General features: G+C 46.2%; 1 protein-coding gene across 1 annotated transcript in view; it reads right to left on the bottom strand.

The window, feature by feature from the left end:
* Nucleotides 1–3,990: 3,990 nt before the first annotated feature.
* Nucleotides 3,991–18,805, bottom strand: part of LOC105821323 (chromosome unknown open reading frame, human C5orf49) — a 15,443-nt gene continuing 628 nt past the window's right edge. Inside the window, exons 2-3 of the mRNA XM_012658017.1 lie at nucleotides 7,724–7,840; nucleotides 3,991–4,216 (exon numbers count right to left, since the gene is read on the bottom strand). Of these exons, the coding sequence (XP_012513471.1) occupies nucleotides 4,037–4,216; nucleotides 7,724–7,840 (297 nt within the window). The 3' untranslated portion in view covers nucleotides 3,991–4,036. The remainder of the gene's footprint in view (nucleotides 4,217–7,723; nucleotides 7,841–18,805) is intronic.

Below are 18,805 nucleotides of genomic sequence, written 5' to 3'. Positions count from 1 at the left end.
ATTCTCCCTTTTGACAGTTGTTTCAGAAAGAGCTCTCCAGAAGCCAATATTGAGATATTCTTAAATAATTCAGATCGGCACAAAGCGTGTGATGCAAATAGTCGATTGCACAGCTCTCTGGAAGGCTAGCAAGCACGCTCGATGTATCTAGTGGTCTGATGTTAATTTTGGTATCTCCAGAGAACACTTTTAGGGAAAGAATATTTTAATAGTAAAAAGATGCTCTGTGAGCAGCAGTAGTCCCTCCATCTACTGTAATCCTGTCTACAGGAATGCCTTGCTAGAGCTACCAGACGCAGACTGCATAAGAATAATTTGGAACCAGCTATGTAAATCAGTAATCACAACAATGCGAACTAAACGAGAGAAGTGCTAAGTCCCACAAGCTGCCTGTTCTGTTTGAGAAGGCTGAAGAAGACACAGAGCCAATGTTTATGCGTTTTTAAAGATAGAAGACCTAGAAGAATTTGTTCTTGTAAATCTAACACTGAAGTTGTTTGTTTTTTTTTTCTTTTAACATAAAGAAATGATACTTTGCCAAATGGTGAAAAATAGAGCAATCGTGTGTAATCCAATGTTTAAAAGCAAAACTGCAAATAACAGCCCTGTTGGGCAAACTTGGTTTCTTTTTACAGCTAAAGACAGGCATCTGTGAGAGGCAGCGCGCCCAAACGGTCCCTCAGGGAGCAGTTCATTAGTGGGAACTCGAACTTGAGGCACAAGTCCCCAGTTTGATTCCTGGTTCTGATTTTTACTAGCTGTGTGCCTTTGAACACATCTCCTAACTCCTCTTAGGAGTGTCTTTCTCAGAGGTAGCTCATGGGATCGGGCAGTGATTAAATGAGCTAATGACGGGGAGAGAACCTGCAGGTACCTGGGGCTCACTCCTGCCGGCACATTCTCAGCACAGACACAGCTGCTGTGCCGGGACCTGCACTCATACTCAGTTAAAAGTGCTTATCGAAACCGGTAACTGTCCTTCATCACCGAGGTATGAATAGAGCATGATTTGTTCAATTTTCTGCCTCAATCAGGAACTTTTTTAACCTGGAATCACAACTGAGCATTGGCCTTAATACACCTAAATCTCCAAAAAGGTGATTGAAGCAAGAGAAATATTATAAGAGCATCTCTCTTCCCTCTGACTGCAATCTGGACTAGGATGCCATAGGGCTTTAGTGAGTTCAATCTGGCCTCATGTATAATCTGAAAGTATGATCAGAGGATCACCTGGTGGATTTTTTCTCTCTTTCATCCTACAGTGCTCATCCTCAGATCGCTTTAGGTCACCTGCCCTTGGTGAAACCCACAGCTGGGTGATTCACCAAATTTTCATAATTTCATGGGGGAGTCCTTCCCACTTCCCCATGAGATGCACTGAACTTGGGTTTGTGGTAAACAGAACTGAAAGGAAGAATTGTTATTTCCCAAATCTATATCACCAGTCTTACCAAATAATAGATTGTTAAAAGCAATCAAAGTCATTTTCAGAATCTACTGTGCAAAGCTCTCTGCATACATGGACCTCTCCAAGTGTGGTCCCAGACTAGCAGCATTGGCATCACCTGGGAATTTGTTAGGAATGCAAATCCCAGCCAGGCGCAGTGGCTCACACCTATAATCCCATCATTTTGGGAGGCAGAGATAAGAGGATTGCTTGAGGCCAGGAGTTCAAGACCAGCCTTGAAAACATAATGAGACCCCATCTCTACAAAAACAATTTTAAATTAGTTGGGTGCAATGGAGTGCATCTGTAGTCCTGGTTACTCAGGAGGCTGAAGCAGGAGGGTCATGAGAGCCCAGGAGTTCAAGGTTACAGTGAGCTATGATCACTAGCCTGGGCAACAGAGCAAGACCCTGTCTCTCAAAACAAAGCAAAATGCCAGTCAGAGGACTCGCAATGTGCTCCATCATCCCAGCTTCCTGTGCCATTGCCGTCAAGTAAAAATCCCTCCTCAAAGTTCTCCTTCACCTTAAGTCTCACAGGAAGTCTTCTCTCATGGAAAACACCTTGAGTCCAGTCCCTTAAAACCCCAGTTTTAACATACTTGTTTAGCATGTCTGAGTTTTGTCATCAATCCTCTATGTTATTCTTTTTTTCCAACTCAATGTGCTTTCCTAAAGGCAGCAACCATTTGCTTTCCTTTGCTCTAGATAAATCTAATAATCAAGGAACACCATGGGCCAGCAGTGGAAATGTGATAAATCGAAACACATTCCAGCTGTGTGCAGTGGTGCACACCTGTAATCCCAGCTACTCAGGGTGCTGAGGTGGGAGGAGGCTTGAAGCCAGGAGTTCAGAACCAGCCTGGGCAACACACCAAGACTGCAATCTCTAAAAATCATATTCTAATATGTTCTCTTTTACAAGATTGGCTTCAAATTGTAAAAGCTGGGATGCCAGGAGAAATACATTTAATTTTCTCTTACTGCCTAACAAATGTGAGATCTTTTGAAACCTTGCCTGATTTCAGCCCTGCTTTTTGAAAATAAGTATATAGTAGAAGTCAAGGGAGCAGGGTCTGAGTTAAGGGAAATTAAAATAAGTTCCCTTGACATTAGTTTATTGCAGTCACCGATGTCTTGGCTTTGTTGAAACCAAGACTGACTAAAGAATAATGTATAAAAATTTCTATAACCCAAACTTTATATAATTTCTACTATGTTGTCATAAATGTGATATGATGCACCCAAAGGTATTCCAAATAAACTACTACTGTTTGACAAAAAAAAAGGTCACCTACACTGAAAAACTGTTTTTTAAAAATAAAGAAATATTTAGGAGTCACTCAGCCTTGCAATTGTACAGAGTCCTCCTTGCAGATACAAAACAATAAAAACAATAATGAAGGAATCACCACTGAAATTAATTAGACCACCTGCCCATTCACTGCTAAACTGTGGGGAATTTAAGCATGGTTGATGAGAGATGATTTCTTTCAAGGGATCCATTCATTAAAAATATAGTTGATTTCTTAATACTTAAATAAGTTTCAGATTATCTCCAAAGTAAACATTTACAAGTCAGGTTAAAAGCAAGCTGGGTAGTGTGCACAACTGTGCCTGTATTATGACTGTACTCATGAATTCCCACACAAACTCTTCCAGGTTTGGAAGTTCCACTTTAAGTTAAGGAAATGTCAGCTCAAGCAGATGAAATAACTTGCCCTGGACCACCTGGAGAAAATGCAAGAGCCAGTCTGTCCAGTCTCTTCCCCTGACCCTTGACTGCTTCTTCCTTGAGGAGTCACAGCCAATATCGTTGGCCACCCAGGCCACCCATCCCTACTAGGGTTTTTGTTCCCAATCGTGCAGATTTCTGTTATTGGTGTCTCAGACCTCTGGCAAAACAAAAATGTAGTATCTAGAGTTCAATTGTGCCGAAAGGCAATTTTGATTATATCTCCTCTTGGAGAAAGGAACCTGTGCAGGTCGTTTGTGTTATCAGGCAGTAGCAGTTTCCATAACTGTGAAGAAAAGTGACTACACAGCACTCCTGTGGGCCCGTCCCCTAAGAATCCTTGCAAACTGTAGAGCCAGTGAACAAAACCAACCAGACAGTTATCAAGTGGGAACAAAGCATGCATTTTATTCAGGTGCTCACAATGAAGGAGTTTCCATAACTGTGAAGAAAAGTGACTGCACAACACTCTTGTGGGCCCCTCCCCTAAGAATCTTCGCAAACGTAGAGCCAGTGAACACAACCAACAGGACCATTGTCAAGTGGGAACAAAGCATGCATTTTGTTCGGGTGCTCACAATGAAGCAGTTTCCAGTATCATTTAGTCTGAAATAATTTCAGATGAAAACCAACACATTAGATATTCTTAATATGTATTAAAGGCCTTTGGCCAGGTTCTTAGCCAAGGCGGCCTCAGGGAAAGCTGCCCCTTTGTCCTCCCACGGTCAACATGCAAGGGAAGCAACACTGCATGCAGCTCCTAAACGGCATGAAAATGGGAAATGAATGAGGCTGCAGGAGCCGTCCTGCTTGCCAGGGGGCACCTGACATGCCCTGCGGGCCACAGGGATCGCTTCAGGCTGGCCCAATGTACCCAAAGCCGGGCGGCTTGAGGCTGGGGATGTCGTTCTTCCGGTAGAAGTCGGCCCGCACGTGATTGGCGCGGCGGTGGTCCCGGTTCTGCGGCTCAACGGGCTGATGGATGCGCCTCCCGTAGACAGAAGACGTCAGCACGCCCACGGGCCTTTCCTGCTCCTGGTGAGGGTTATCGAAACACTTCACATCACTGGCGTGCACAGCGTCACCTGCACCGCTAACCCATCCCTCAGCCCGGTTCCGGGCGCGCGCTCTCCCTGCGTCCCACCAAAGTGGGCCAAGCGGGACCCTCCGCTGGGAACCCTCCTGGGCGCCAGGTACCCCCTGACTCCAGACTCCTGTCCTTGTCCGGCCCCTCCCTCCCCTCCTCCTGCGGGCTCCCCTTCCCTCCCTGCCTCTGTTTCCCCAAAGGCACAGAGCAGCGCTTCCAGCTCAGGGGCTTTGCTCCACCGCGTGCTCCCCCTGGTCACCGCTCTGCTCCACTGCTGCCTGTCCCGTCTCCCCCGCCCAGGTCCGGATCAGACGGCAGAGGCTCCTCCGCCCCGCCCCCCCAAGTCCTTTCCATTTTCCCATGCCCTCACATGGCTTTCCTCGCCTGCATACCACTAATCACTTCCTGGGATTCCTTTGTGATGTCTTCGTCTTTCATTTTTTCTTTCCTCTTTGCAATGTCAGCTCTAAGAGGTCAGGGCTTTTGTCTCATTCTTGTATGCCCAATAATACATGGGAGGGGTTCAAAAAATAGGAGTGGACATAAGTAACGCAAGCCGCGGGTTCTTCTCGTTAGGAAAGCACTAACTTCACTACTAACTGGGAATGTATTAACGTGAACATACATGATAGGAAAACATCAATGTCCGGGACATAAATGGGAACACCTCACAGTACTCTGTCACTTAATTTCATATCAAGATATAAAGGATTATTAAGAGTGGCATGATGGCATTCTTAAACAATAACGACCACAGGCAAAAATTCCATGATCCAAATAGGAATCCCAGCAGAAGGTTTGACGTTATAATTTCTGTGTAATGTATAAAAGATTATACTTATTCAGCACCGGACTTTTAATAACGTGCTATCCTCACATCGGACTTCGTGAAGACAATGTCAGAGTTTGGAAAGGCAACAGAGGCGTCTAACCCAAATTGCAGGAGGGCCTAACCTCATGCACACCTGTGCCCCTGCGCTGCCCCCTGCCCTCCTCACCCGCTGAGCTGTGCTAGTTCCGGTGGTCACACAGCTGTGCAGCTGACTAGCATTTCAGGAAATGGTGGAAAGATAAAAGAGGTGCTGCCCTACATGCGGTGGCTATGGCGGCTTGGTAACCAAACCTGGGGGAAATATTATTGTGTGTGCAACTTCATCCCTAGAAGACCAACTTCCCTAGAAGTCAGGACTCAGAGGTTAAGCAGAGACTTGTTCTATCTGTTGAAAAGAACATCTTAGTTTTGTTCTCCTTAAATTGTTAAATTCTATAGAACCAAACAATAGAATCAAAAAAATTAATACACATATGGCACGACAGAATAGAGGGAACTACCATAGCAGCCTTATCTTAGCTTCTTGGCACAGAAAGAGGAGAGCTGCAGAAAGAAAGTTACATAAAGCAACTGAACATGATATTGAATATATATGTGTATATGTACACACACATATGCACATGTGCATATATATGATATATACATGTATACATGTATGCATACACACACAAATATAAACACACATGTACTATACACACATGCATACACATGCACACACACACGTGTACACACATATACACCTGTGCATGTGCGTATATACAATATACATACATATACACATAAACATACGTAACATATACATATACGTGTGTACACATGCATACACATATACACATACACACATGTACACACATGTGTATGTGTACATTTATGCAATATGCACACATATACATATACACATATACATTCATATATACACATGCATATGTATATACACACATACATACACATACACACTATATCCATATACATATGTACACACATATATACATACATACACATACAGTCATGCACCAAATAACATTTGGTCAGTGATGGACCACATATACAATGATGGTCCCATAAGATTATAATGGAGCTGAAAAATTCCTATCACTTAATGACATCATGCCTATCGTAATGTCATAGCTCAATGCATTACTCATGACCTGGTGGTGAGGCTGGTGTAAATAAACCTACTGTGCTGTCAGTTGTGTAAAAGTCTAGCACACACAATTATGCATAATATGATGATTAGGCATAATAATGACGATTACACAAATTATAATAATAATGAACGACTATGTTACTGGTTTATGTATTTACTATATATACTTTTCATCGTTATTTTAGAGTATACTCCTACTTATAAAAATAAGTTAACAGTAAAACAGCCGCAGGCAGGTCCTTCAGAAGGTATTCTAGAAGAAGGCCTTGTTATCACAGGAGGAGACAGCTCCATGCGTATCATTGCCCCTGAAGACCTTCCAGTGGGACAAGATGTGGAGGTGGCAGAGAGTGATATTGGCGATCCTGACCCTGTGTGGGCCTAGGCCAGTGTGTGCATTTGTGTCTTAGTTTTTAACAAAAAATCTTACAGAGTAAAAAAATAACAATAGAAAAATGTTTATAGAATGAAGACATAAAGAAATAAAATATTTTTGTACAATTGTACAATGCATTTGCATTTTAAGCTAAGTGTTAATATAAAAGAGTCAAAAAGTTTTAAAAAGTTAAAAAGTTTATGAAGTAAAAATGTTATAGTAAGCTAAGGTTAATTTATTAGTGAAGAAAAATACTTTTTATAAATGTCGTGTAGCTTAAGTGTACAGCGTTTATAAAGTCTAGTATGCAGTAATGTCCTAGGACTGCACCTTTACTTACCATTCACTCACGGGCTCACCCAGAACAATTTTCAGTCCGCAAATTCCATTCATGGTTAAGTGCTCTCTACAGGTATACCATTTTTTATTTTTTATACCATATTTTTACTGTACCTTTTTTATGTTTAGATACACAAATACATATTATTGTGTTGCAATTGCCTACAGTATTCAGTACAGTTAGCTGCTGTCCAGGTTTGTAGCCTAGGAGCAACAGGCTGTACCACGGAGCCTAGGTGTATAGTATGCTTGGTTTGTGCAAGTGCACTCCATGATGTTTGCTCAATGACAAAATCTCCTGGTGACGAATTTCTCAGAACGTATCCCCATTGTTAAGCGATGCATGACTGTACATATATGCACACACATACAAGCATACCTCGGAGATATTTTGGGTTTAGTTCCAAACCATTGCAATGAAGTGAGTTCACACAATTTCTTGGTTTCTCAGTGCACATAAAAGTTATGTTAATACTATGTTGTAGTCTATTAAGTGTGCAATAGCGTTATATATAAAACAACGTGCATCCCTTAATTTCAAAAAATTGCTAAAAAATGCTGACACAAAGGCACAAAATGAGCACGTGCTGTTGGTAAAATGGCACCAACAGATTTGCTTGATGTAGGGTTGTCACAGATCTTCAATTTGTAAAAAAAACCCAATATCTGTGAAGCATAATGTAGTGCAATAAAATGAGGTATACTTGTATATATTTTTGTTAATCTATCAACAACTTGTTAACATCCTCTCTTAATATTACCTCTTCGTTAACACGAAGTCCCAGGCTTTTTGCGTGTTCTCTGTCATCTCGGTGCAACCTCTGATCATAATCTAAGTTCCTCTGAAAAACGCAGTCATAGAGGGAAACAACTCCTGTCTGGGAATAAAAAGAGAAAGAAAGCCATGGGTTTATTTGCAGGCTGAGCCATTGAGGCCCAATGGGGCACAGAAGCCAGTACTCTCCCCAGTGGAGACTAGACGTGGATAGTTTCTCAACTTCGGTGAGTATGTGAGAGGAAAGGTCACCTCACCAAGCAGAACCGGCTGTGACCTGGAGCAAGGAGCAGCTCAAGCCCCAGCAGCAAGAGCAGGCTGCCGAGAGGCTCAGGCTGGAGCAAGAGCATTCATTCCCACAGCACCTCTCAACGCTTTTCTGCTCCCTTCTCGACAGGGGTTGTTCCCTGAGCTCTCCTGCTCTCTGACTCTATTGCTAGAGCTCACACCTTTAAATAAAAATAATAAACTTGACTTAGTCCCTTCAGAGCGCTAGAACAAAATATCACAGACTGGGTGACTCACACACAGATTTATCTCTCATGGTTCTGGAGGCTGAGAAGTCCAAGTTCAGGGGGCTGGCAGCCTTGTAAGTCAGGCTTATCATTTGTGCTACTCCAGCGGCGAACCCAGACATGCCGCCTCCGTGGGGTCTGGGAGCATCGAGTCTCTCACTTATGCTTGGTGGGCTTTGTTTTGTTTTTTCCCCCCGAATGATTTCGTCCAACAGCAGGATGCACAGGTGGAAGTAAACAGTGAAGAGCATGCACAACATATGCCTAGTATGTTGGAAACACAGTAATGCCCATTCGCACTGATCACAGGAATTCAGAGCTCCTGGCAGTAATGGGAATAACTGTTCTATTATTTTCTTTTTTTTTTTTCTTTTTATAACCTGACATTGTGAACATAGTAATGGGAATAACTAGAGCGTAATGTAGCTTCAGCCAATCCTTTACAAATCATTCACAAATCATCCGTCACATGCAATACTCCGTACTCCTGCTGGGGAAGCCCACAAGATGACTCAGATGGGGCTACTGTCCTCATTCAATTAACCACCCAGTAAGGGAAACAACAGCGTCTGCTAGAATCCTTATTTTAGGATTCCTAAGAATTCCAGTGGCAATACATGCAAGGCACTTATTCAACCACTGCTCAAATCCCGGTTTGCCTAAGTTCAGAGTCACTCTTTGTGGCTTAAAGGAGAGAAACAACTTCCAGCCATGAGTTGTGGCTTCTGCCACCACTGATCATTTAATGAGTTCACCGGGCACAAGCATCTTCTTGTCATTGTCTTCACTCTCACACATTCAACTTCTCGGTGTGTTCACGCCAAACCGCCCTTCATGTCTCCAGATGGCAACCTTCGGGACAGCCCATGTACTCATAGGGTTATTAAAAAAACCCCAAATCAATGGAGAATTGATGAACTATTCTGCATTCAGTACTGTGAAAACTGGCTAGCTATGTGACTCTTCCCATCACATTATAGACAAAAGTAAATTCTGGATGGATTAGAAAAATAAGTAAAAAAGAAAACCCACAAGGGACTTCCTACACATGACAACAGTGGGAACAATGTCACAAAGAAAATATCAATCACTTTAACTATATAAAAATTAGACATTTGCCTATCAAATAAAATTAAAACTTTTAAAAAACTATTTTAAGGCATGAGAGAAATATCAATTATCTTTAACATATCTAATGTTGGTACAGAAGCTGATTTGCTGCTGGCGGGAAGAGGTTAAGCAAACCTTTTCTGGGTGGGCCACCAGAGCGCCGGGCCCTTCAGTGATACAAAGGAAGTGCAAGCACACCAGCCTCTCCAAGGGGACGGGAGAGGACAAATTCTGCAGAGGTGCATTCTGGCCTTCTATGAGTAAAGAAAGAGATTGCAGTCCAGACCTTTGAGGTTCAGAGCTCCTGGCCAGACCCCGTTGAGGCCAGCAGGCAGACAAGAGCAATAACTTGATACCCCATTACCACCAGGCCACCCACACATACACACAGGAATTTAAGGGGTGAGACAGTAGCTGGGCTCTTGGTCATAATCCAGGTGTTCTGTTGTCTCTGTAATACCTCCTGAACTAGCTGACCTTGTGCAGTGGGTTTTGGGGAAGACAGCTGTAGTTTGCAACATGAAGACCTAGTCTCCAGGAACAAACCCCTGGGCGGTGGCCACACTCACGGTGGGAGGCACTCTCTGCTCCTGCACCCTGAGAACCTTGTGCCAAGGTGGAGGTTTCTGGTGGCCCCTCAATCCCCGCGGCACTCCCTGCAGGTGACAAGCCTCACCCGGATCTAGGGACAGCCTCACCAGAAGGGGAAATGGAGCTCCTTCAGGGACTGCTTGGGCTTGAGCTTTCTTCTCCTGTGCAGCGCTTTTAATCAGGCCGGACGCTTGTTTCTGAACTCGGTAAGCCCCTCTGGGGTTCTTAGACTTATCCTGGGAAAAGACACTGAAGAGGGAAGAATGGACTCAAATCTGAACATGAAAGGAAATGTGAATTCATTTAGTTCCCTATACTGATGAAATCCAATGTAATATGCAACTTTACAGGGGAAAAAATGCCTATTTCTTCTCATTCTAATCTTCTAAAACACAATAGAATAGCAGCTCTAAGCAGCCTCGCCCGCCTCATGATCCCAGGATGAGGTTCTAAGAGCCTGTTACATCTGAGTCTTCACCACGAATCTCACGGCTGGTGGGTGTGGGGTGATCAGAATCTCAGACAGCTTTCTTTTGTGCAGATTTTGCATATTCAGAATTTATCAGAGTAAAAACAAATTTTTCTATCACTGGAAAATAGCACAGAAAAAAATTCATCAGCAAGCAGGCAAGCCTCGCTTAGAAATGTCACTGTCCATTTTTAATACCCAATCAAACTGAAAATCTGTCCTTTTCTTAGATTTTAATTATTAATCTTTCTTGTTTTTTTATCCCTTTATGGTTTGAAGCAAAATGATATTAATAAAAACCAATTGAGACTTAGATGCTATCACAAAACAGACCTTCTGGGTTTACTGGTATTTTGCTATTAAAATCCCTCAAGGAGCTGCCTCTATTTCGTTCATGATGTTCTTTTAAAAAACAAAGCAAAATAGAAAATATTCATCTCTCTTTTGTGATATCTCCCTTTGCCCCTTTGTTAAAATGTAGCATGACCTTAAGCCACTCTGAATACTGAGAAATCACTCTGGTCCGCAGCCTGGGCTGACGCCGTGAGTGGAGTGGAGGCCTGCGGTTACCAGCCCCCACAGCACATCGGGTCTGCTCCTGTACGAGGCACTGTGCTAGGCTCTAGGACAGAAACGGGGTGTCCCTACCTGAAAGGAGACCACAGAGAACAGAAATAAACCCATTGGTTCAAAACCACAGCCAAACAGAAATGGAATAACAGAGGAATGCACAAAGTACAGTGACACAAAAGAATGAGTGAGGAGCCATTGTTTGGGCTGGGGTGGGCAGTGGATGTGACTGACAGCGAGAAGAGACTGCACCACACCGCTGTGGCCAGCACTCTGGGGGAAGAACCTCTCCACGTGCTATCGGTTGAAGTGTGTCCCCCAAACATTCCTATGTTGAAGCCCTAACACGCAGAAACTCAGAACGTGACCTTATTTGGAATGGGCTCCTTGAAGATGTAGTTAATTAAGATGAGATCATACTGGGGCAGGGTGGACTCCTGACCAGTGTGACTAGTGTCCTTATTAAAACGAGAAATGTGGACACAGACGTGTGCATAGAGGGAAAACAACATGAAGAGACATGGGGAGAAGACAGCCATCAAAACACCAAGAGGGGGCCCTAGCACGGAGCCTTCCCCCACAGGCCTTGGAAGGAACCGTCCCTGCTGACAGCCTGACTTCAGACTTCCAGCCTCCTGCACTGTGAGAGAATCAACTCCGCTGTTCTAAGGCGCCAAGTCTGTGGTGCTTTGTGATGGGAAGTAAGAATGGAGATGAAGCAAAGATGACTGCAGCGGGGCCAGAGACCTAACCTAGCGCGCTCACCTCTAGGTAAACTGAATCGGCAGACCACCTGGGTGGGCGACATCACCCATATTCAATTCTCCTCTACTCCTCACTGCACAGATGATCAGTCCTCCATGCTCCTCTAAGTTAGGTGAGGCTACGTGACCAGTTCTAACCAACGAACTATGAGTTCAAGTGACATGTGACTCTAAGACCCAGAGCCCAGAGCTCCTGAAGCTTCATGCTGAGATGACAGCAGCCTTGTGCTGGTGGCTGGTGACTTTACTGAGCAGAGCCACCCTGAGGAGCCCTGTAGCTTGAGAATAAATTTTGTTTTAAGCCACCGAGGCTTTTGGGGTTGTTTGCTACCGTAGACTAGCTCATCATGACTGATGCAAGTGGATGCATGAGCAAGAAGTACTGTTCTGCCACCTCCAGTGCTCAGGGACCTCCCTGGAGCTGTGGGCTTGGTCTATGCCCAGTGCCTCCTCCCAGCCTTTGGAGCTCCTCCTCTCACACACACACACACACACACACACACACACACACACACACAAATAATTGGGGTAAGTTTTTGAGCAGACTGGGACCCAAGTCCTTTATTTTCTCCTGCCTTTCAGACCGTTTTAAATATAAATGTACTCTCCATCGCAAGTGTAAACCAAGTAAGTTCTATAGGGAAAAAAGAAATAAGAAAAGAAATTTATGCTTTTTTAAAATGTAATTATGGCAGGAATAATACTGTGTGCCCACCAAACACATTTCCTCTTCCAGAACAAACAGAAGATGCAATTCCAAGTATCCCTCACAATTAGGCTGGGGTCAGGAATGTGGGTGACACCAGTGAACGCCTCTCCCAGGCCTGGCCCATAAAAGACGCCCAGGCAGCCCTCCGGGCCCTTCTCCTCGCTCATTGGCTGGCGGACTCAGAGGATGCAATAAAGGACTCCAAAGTCCTAAAGTCTCCCGGGCGCTGGCAAGTGAAACCGTGAAAAAGAAGGAGTCTGGGTTCCCAGTCGCTGCACTAAGGAGAGCCTCCCGGGAGAACATACATCAGGCTATGGGCGAGGAAGCAATAAGCTTTTATCATGCGACGTTTATCATCTTAAGCCCAGTGGCGCACCTGTGTTTAAGAGCCCACTTTCTGGATAAGGAAGGACCTGATTTGTAGTGTTTGCTGATTTCTGGGGTGAAAATACTCTCGCCATGGCCAGTCCGAGGCTACCAACTGAATGCAGAGTTTAGAAGAAATGCCAAAAATCTGCTCCTGTGCGCAGGTACAGCGGGCTCCCGCACACGACTGGGTTTAGGGTTGATTTGTCCACACAGCACATCCTGGCCCACCTTGACCAGTGCAGTAGCCAACTGCGATGGGGCTATGCTCATTTTCTCCCCTCCCAGCACTAGCATTTTCCCCTCCTCACCTCGAGGCTTTCTTGAGTTACTGTTCGCTGGCCCGTAGGTGAACGAACTACTTTCGAAATGAAAATCCCCAGGCTGATCCAAAATAGTTTCCTTTGATTCATCAGGGCCTCATTTTGCTTCTGATAAATTCAGAGCATCTCCTTGGGAGTTCAGCCGTGTATGAAGCTCAGTGAGGACTTTTCATTAATATTAATAGTATTGGAAATTCTGTATCTCAGAGGACCGCAGCTTGTCAAGGACATAATGTTAGCTTTTTTGAAAGGACAATGCTCAACTATTCTCTTTGGTTTTCATGTAGAAAAGATTATGTTCCTGGTACATGAGTATCACAAGTTTTGGGAAATTTTTATAACTTTTCAAATAATCTGAATCTTTTACCATTGAACTGAAGTCAACAGAACTCCCCTCTCTGATCTTGTGTCTGTTTAGAATTGTAGGTGTGCTCTGATTCCGAGTTCTGCGTAGTCTATGTGCTCGACTCGTTACCAAGAGGAGACTTCGTGATCGTGGAGTCAATCGTGTTCCGTTTTCCACTGACACCAGCTCCCCACTCGCCCCTCCTCCCCAGCGATTTGCATCGCAGGAAGAGAGGATGATCCACAGGGGCTGGAACTCAAATCTAATGTTACATGTTCCTCTTGGTCAAATCTATTGGGAAATACGCTGTTTCTTTTCTTGTGTCATTTGCTTGTTGTAGCCATTAAATGGGGATGATTTTGAAAATTCATCTCGGATATATTCTTAAATGAAAAAGAGCAAGCTGCAAATATGTATGTATGTATTCGTGTAATCTTTTGTGTGAGAACATGATCTTGTAAAAAAAGAAAAGTTAGGCGCTGCGTACATATGCACACGATGAAAACACACAGAGCACCTGCTCACCCAGGTGTTATGATAGGTCGGAACACTTACTCCCCACCCCGGTGATTCCTTCCGTGTGGAGGGACTCCACTTGGAGGACACACCTGCCTCCCCCTCGCTCGTTCCTCCCTCGCAGGTGGGTTTGTGAGGGAAACCGGTTCCTGGGCTCAGTCCCTCCTGCCCCTCCCTGCGGATCTGCCTGCCCTGGAGGAAGACATCCAGCCCCACTCCCAGGCCTTGAGGTTTCCAGGGGCCAGGTCGCTGGACAGGGAAACCGCAACTAGCACAGAGTGAGAGAAGCAACTAGATCCACTGCCAGGGACGATCCCTGAGGAGGATGCTGAGGCCGCAGATAACAACAAGCAGATAATCCTATTGAGTCTATGAAGCTAATCTTGTAAATCAATGATGTATCCCTTTGTTTAAAAAAAACCATTTTTTTCCTTTATTCATTCCTCATTCATTCATGCAGTAGGTATTTATGGAGCACCAGCTATGAGACAGGCACTGTTTTGATGGCTGAGGATGGAGCCGCGATGCCCTCATGGACCTCACATTTTAGTGGGAGAAAAAACAATGAGATAACTAAGTAAAATATCTAGTAGGTTAGCTCCCAGTAGGTGAGAGGAGAAAGCTAGGCAGCGAGAGGGAAAGGAAGTGCCCGTGGGGAGCAGTCATCCTTGCACTGGGCTAGCCACATTCTTACTGGAAGCCTGTGAGTTGCAGAGTCTGCTGGATAACAGAAAGCTGCCTGGATTTTAACAGGTAGATCAGCGACGGGACGGAGTTACCCCCAGCCCCTAGGAGTGGCAGGGTGTGTGGTGAATGTGCTTGGTGCTGAGTGAGGCGGCTTCATGTGGGGAGCCCACGGGGGCTGGTATTGGGCACCCCCGACACTGGACACTGGAGGAGGCTCTTAGAGTCCCCTTTGCCTGCGTCTTAATAAAGTGCCCGGCTGCACCTGGCAAAGGGAAATGCGGTGACTGGGTGTGGCGGGGGGTAGAGTTCTTAATGCACAAAGAAGCAGTCAGCCTCTGCCCCTTCACCACACGTAGAGAAGGAGAGTCAGCTAATCCCACCAAACCTAAGGTGGCGCCTTCAGAACAAAGCTTCCTCAAGACAGAGCTATCCACAATCCACCTCGGCACAAGGGAACGGGTATTCTAAAACTGCTTAGGGTGTTTTTTTTAATATAGCTCTTAGACTTTGAGAAATTTAATCAAAACCTTCATAAAAGGCATTGTCCTTTGACTCGGCTTTTCCATTTCACTAGCAGAAATGCTGCACAAGGCAGAAGAAGAAAAAAGTAATTTAAAAACACCATTGACCTGAATCTGCTTTGCTGCCACTGAACGGTATTTTACAGGGAAAGCCCAGGCTGCTAGAGGCCCCAGGGACCAGTCCCGGAGCTGATCACACTTTTGCTGGCAGCTTTCGATGACAAATGTGTCTGACGATTCAGGGGTATAACTGGGGCTTTAAATAAGTGTGCAGCCTTCAGCGCATCAACCCTGCGGGCTCCTGCGGTGAGCTGCTTTAGCGGATTAAAAGCCACCGATCGACACCCATGTCATCTGCCCTCACCTGTGTTAATCTCTGACAGTGAGTGGGGGTCAGGGATATGAGAGGTTGGCCACTGGCACCCAACACTTAGTGAAGGAAATGCTAATAATCACCAATGAAAGCAAATAATAATAATAGCTATACTTACATGGGGCTTACTATGTGCCGCCTTGCACGTATTAATTACATTAATTCCCGTAAGAGCTCTGTGAAGCTGGTCATGTTTGCCTCACAGATGGGAGGAGACAGTGTGTGTACCTCGGGCAAGTCCTCTGCTAGTAAACCTGGAGCCAATATTTTCACCCAGAATTCCTCAGCCTGTGCTACTAACTAACCACTAAACAAACTGCTGTAAGTGTGTTATGCAGAAATCAACTGAATGGAAGGGTTGGTTCTGGCTGCTATAACAAAATACCATAGACTGGGTAATTTATAAGTGGCAAATTTATGTCTCACAGTTCTAGTGGTTGGGAGGTCCTTTGGTAAACACCAAAGGCATGTGAAGGCATGTTTCCTGGTTTCCTGGTTAGAAGGCAACTTCTCACTGTGTCTTCACATGTAGGAAGGGGCAAGGGAGCTCTCTGGGGTCTCTTTTATAAGGGTACTGATCTCATTCATGAGGGCTCCACCCTTGTACCCTGTTCTCTGCCCAAAGCCCCTACCTACCTCCTAATACCATCACCTTGGGAGTTAGGATTTCAATGCATTAATTTTGAGGGGCACAAACATTCTGATCACAGCACTGACATAAGAACCAATTCTGTACTGTTTCCATTCAGCTTAAGTAGGGCTTGAAATTATTTATAATGAATTTTGGTGCAGTTGAATCCTCTAGAAGACCTGTGAAACAGAATTCACCCTCTTGATTCCAAACGATCTCAAAGTCAGAGAATCAGTTTCCCGGGCCAAACAAACCAAGGAAAAGAGACATCAGAGGTGTGAAGTGACTGGGACCCCATCACTTGGAAGGAGAGGTGGAGTGGGCCACAGGTGTGCCTTTTTAATGTGGGGGTCAGTGAACGAAACCTCTTGGGCCAAATTGGCCAGCTGCCTCTTTTAATAAACATATTTTACTACAACACAGCCTCGCACCCATTTGTTTAGTGTTGTCTGTTGTTACCCCACAGAGTTGAGTCATTTTGACAGAGACCATGTGACCTGTAAAGCCTAAAACGGCTACTATCTGGCCCCTTGCAGAAAAAGTTTCCCATGCCCTGCTCTAACGTATTAGCCTTCTGGAAGGTAGGGGTTGAACTTAGAACAAATTAATGCAGAGTTGTAAAGGCAGAGCCCACATAAATATCCCCCTTTTTCCTTCTGTCCTTCCATATTGCTCAAAGACAAGTAGAGAGGTACTATCAGATACAAGAGAACGCCCTCAGCAGGCTGAGGTTCATGGTTGCTGTGTTAGTTTGCTAAGGCTGCCCAAAACAAAGCACCAGAAATGGGTGGCTTGAACGACAGGAACGTATTCTCTTGCAGTTCTGGCAGCTAGAAGGATGGAATCAAGGAGTTACCGCCCTACTGAGGGCTGTGAAGGAAGGACCTGTTCTAGGCCCCTCTCCTAGGCCCGTGGATGGCCATCTTCTCCTTGTGTCTCTTCACTCCACCTTCTCTCTATGCCAGTCTGTTTCCAAACTGCCCCTTTCAGGAGGACACCAGTCCTATTGGATTAAGGCCACCCTAATGACCTCACTTCAATTTGATTACCTCTCTGTACAATTCTATCTCCAAATAAGCTCACATTCTGAGGTACTGGGGATTAGAACTCCAAAATACAAATGTTAGGGAGGCACAGTTCAACCCACAGCATTGGTCTAAACTAGAAATGATGCTTCTGTGGGTAAGGCCACGCTTGGCAAGTGCTCTTACACTTTACGTGTGGCTAGTACCCCAGTGTGCCTGACCTGATCGCAATGGGGATTATTTGGGCTCTGGGATTGGGAGTGGCAGGAAGAAGGATGGGAAGGAGGCATTTTGCGGGAATACCTTAACACCATGAGGGAACAATCTCCTTCCTCCCAACCACCTGGTTAATCTCTACCCTTCTCTGGGCACTCATGCCACCAGGATAGCTGGGATAAGAAAGGCCTGTCCCAGTTATCCCTACAGGCCGAGGGCCCCCAATCAGTGCTCCTTTTCAGTAAGGACGCTCCTCTCCTGCGCCCTGAGCAAAACACACTGGAGACATTCAGGAACAATGGCGAGAAGAAAGGAATAGATGACCCCCGACCAGTCTTGAATTTGCTTCTTTTTTCAGCTTTTGGCCGCTGGTGGGAGGTGCACAGTGCATGGCGGCCTTTGCTGACCTACAGGGTCCTTCCCAGGAAGCGCATGGCCCCGGGACCAGGCCAGAATCTAACACCACTTCCAGTCCAGCGCCCCTGCAGGCGGCTCGTCAGATCTTCCTCCTAGCTTTCCTCGGCTTGCAGGCCAGCAGAGGGTTTTCTCCCCCGTCCTGGACCATCCGGGCATCACTGCTGCCTGGGCTTGTTTCCGGGGCCACCTAGGCCTGCCGCAGACAGACCCCAGAGGGACCCGTGCCCGGCCAGGAGGGGCAACCCCGGCGTTCCCGCGACCCTCCGCCAGATCCTGGGCAGAGGCTGTCACCTTGCTGTCCTGGTGGTGGTCACTGTGCTTTTCAAGGGTCCAGCTCCTAGCGGCTCCCCCTCCCTTCCCCAAAGAGCATCCATCTTTAACCCACCCCCGACTGGCCCCCGAACCCCCACCCCCCCCCCCCCCCTTCCCCAAAGAGCATCCATCTTTAACCCACCCCCGACTGGCCCTGAACGCCAGTTCCCAGCCGAGCATTGCCCACCCCGCCTCCCCCTGCACGTCCCGACTCCCAGCTCCCGGTCCCAGCGGACACCCGCTCCGCCTCTGCCCGTCCTCATTCCCCAGGGGTTCGCCCCTCCGCCGTGCTCGTGGTAGCTGCATACGTTGGGGTCCAGGCGCCTCGGTGGGAGGCCGCCCTCCGTCTTGCCGCAGTCGCCCTGGCAGGCCCCTTAGTCTCCGCGCGCCCGGCCACTGCCCCGGCCCCCGCCTACCGGCCGAGCAGCCCCGCAAGGCCCGGTCCCCGGGCGCAGCTCTGTCCCCAGGGTCCCTCCCGGATGGTGAACCCCTCCCCCAGGGCCCCCTCCCCGGCCCTCCTGCCGCAGCCCCCGCAGCCCCGCTCACCTGGCCCTGGCGGTAGTAGTAGCTGTGCTCCTTGGGGTCCAGGCGCCGCGGCGGGATGTAG

This window comes from Propithecus coquereli, unplaced genomic scaffold, assembly GCF_000956105.1.
Source record: "Propithecus coquereli isolate 6110/MARCELLA unplaced genomic scaffold, Pcoq_1.0 Scaffold569, whole genome shotgun sequence".
In the NCBI taxonomy this organism is placed as follows: Eukaryota; Metazoa; Chordata; class Mammalia; order Primates; family Indriidae; genus Propithecus; species Propithecus coquereli.
Note: the sequence above shows the minus strand (reverse complement) of the source record. Positions and strands in the feature narration are given on the sequence as shown.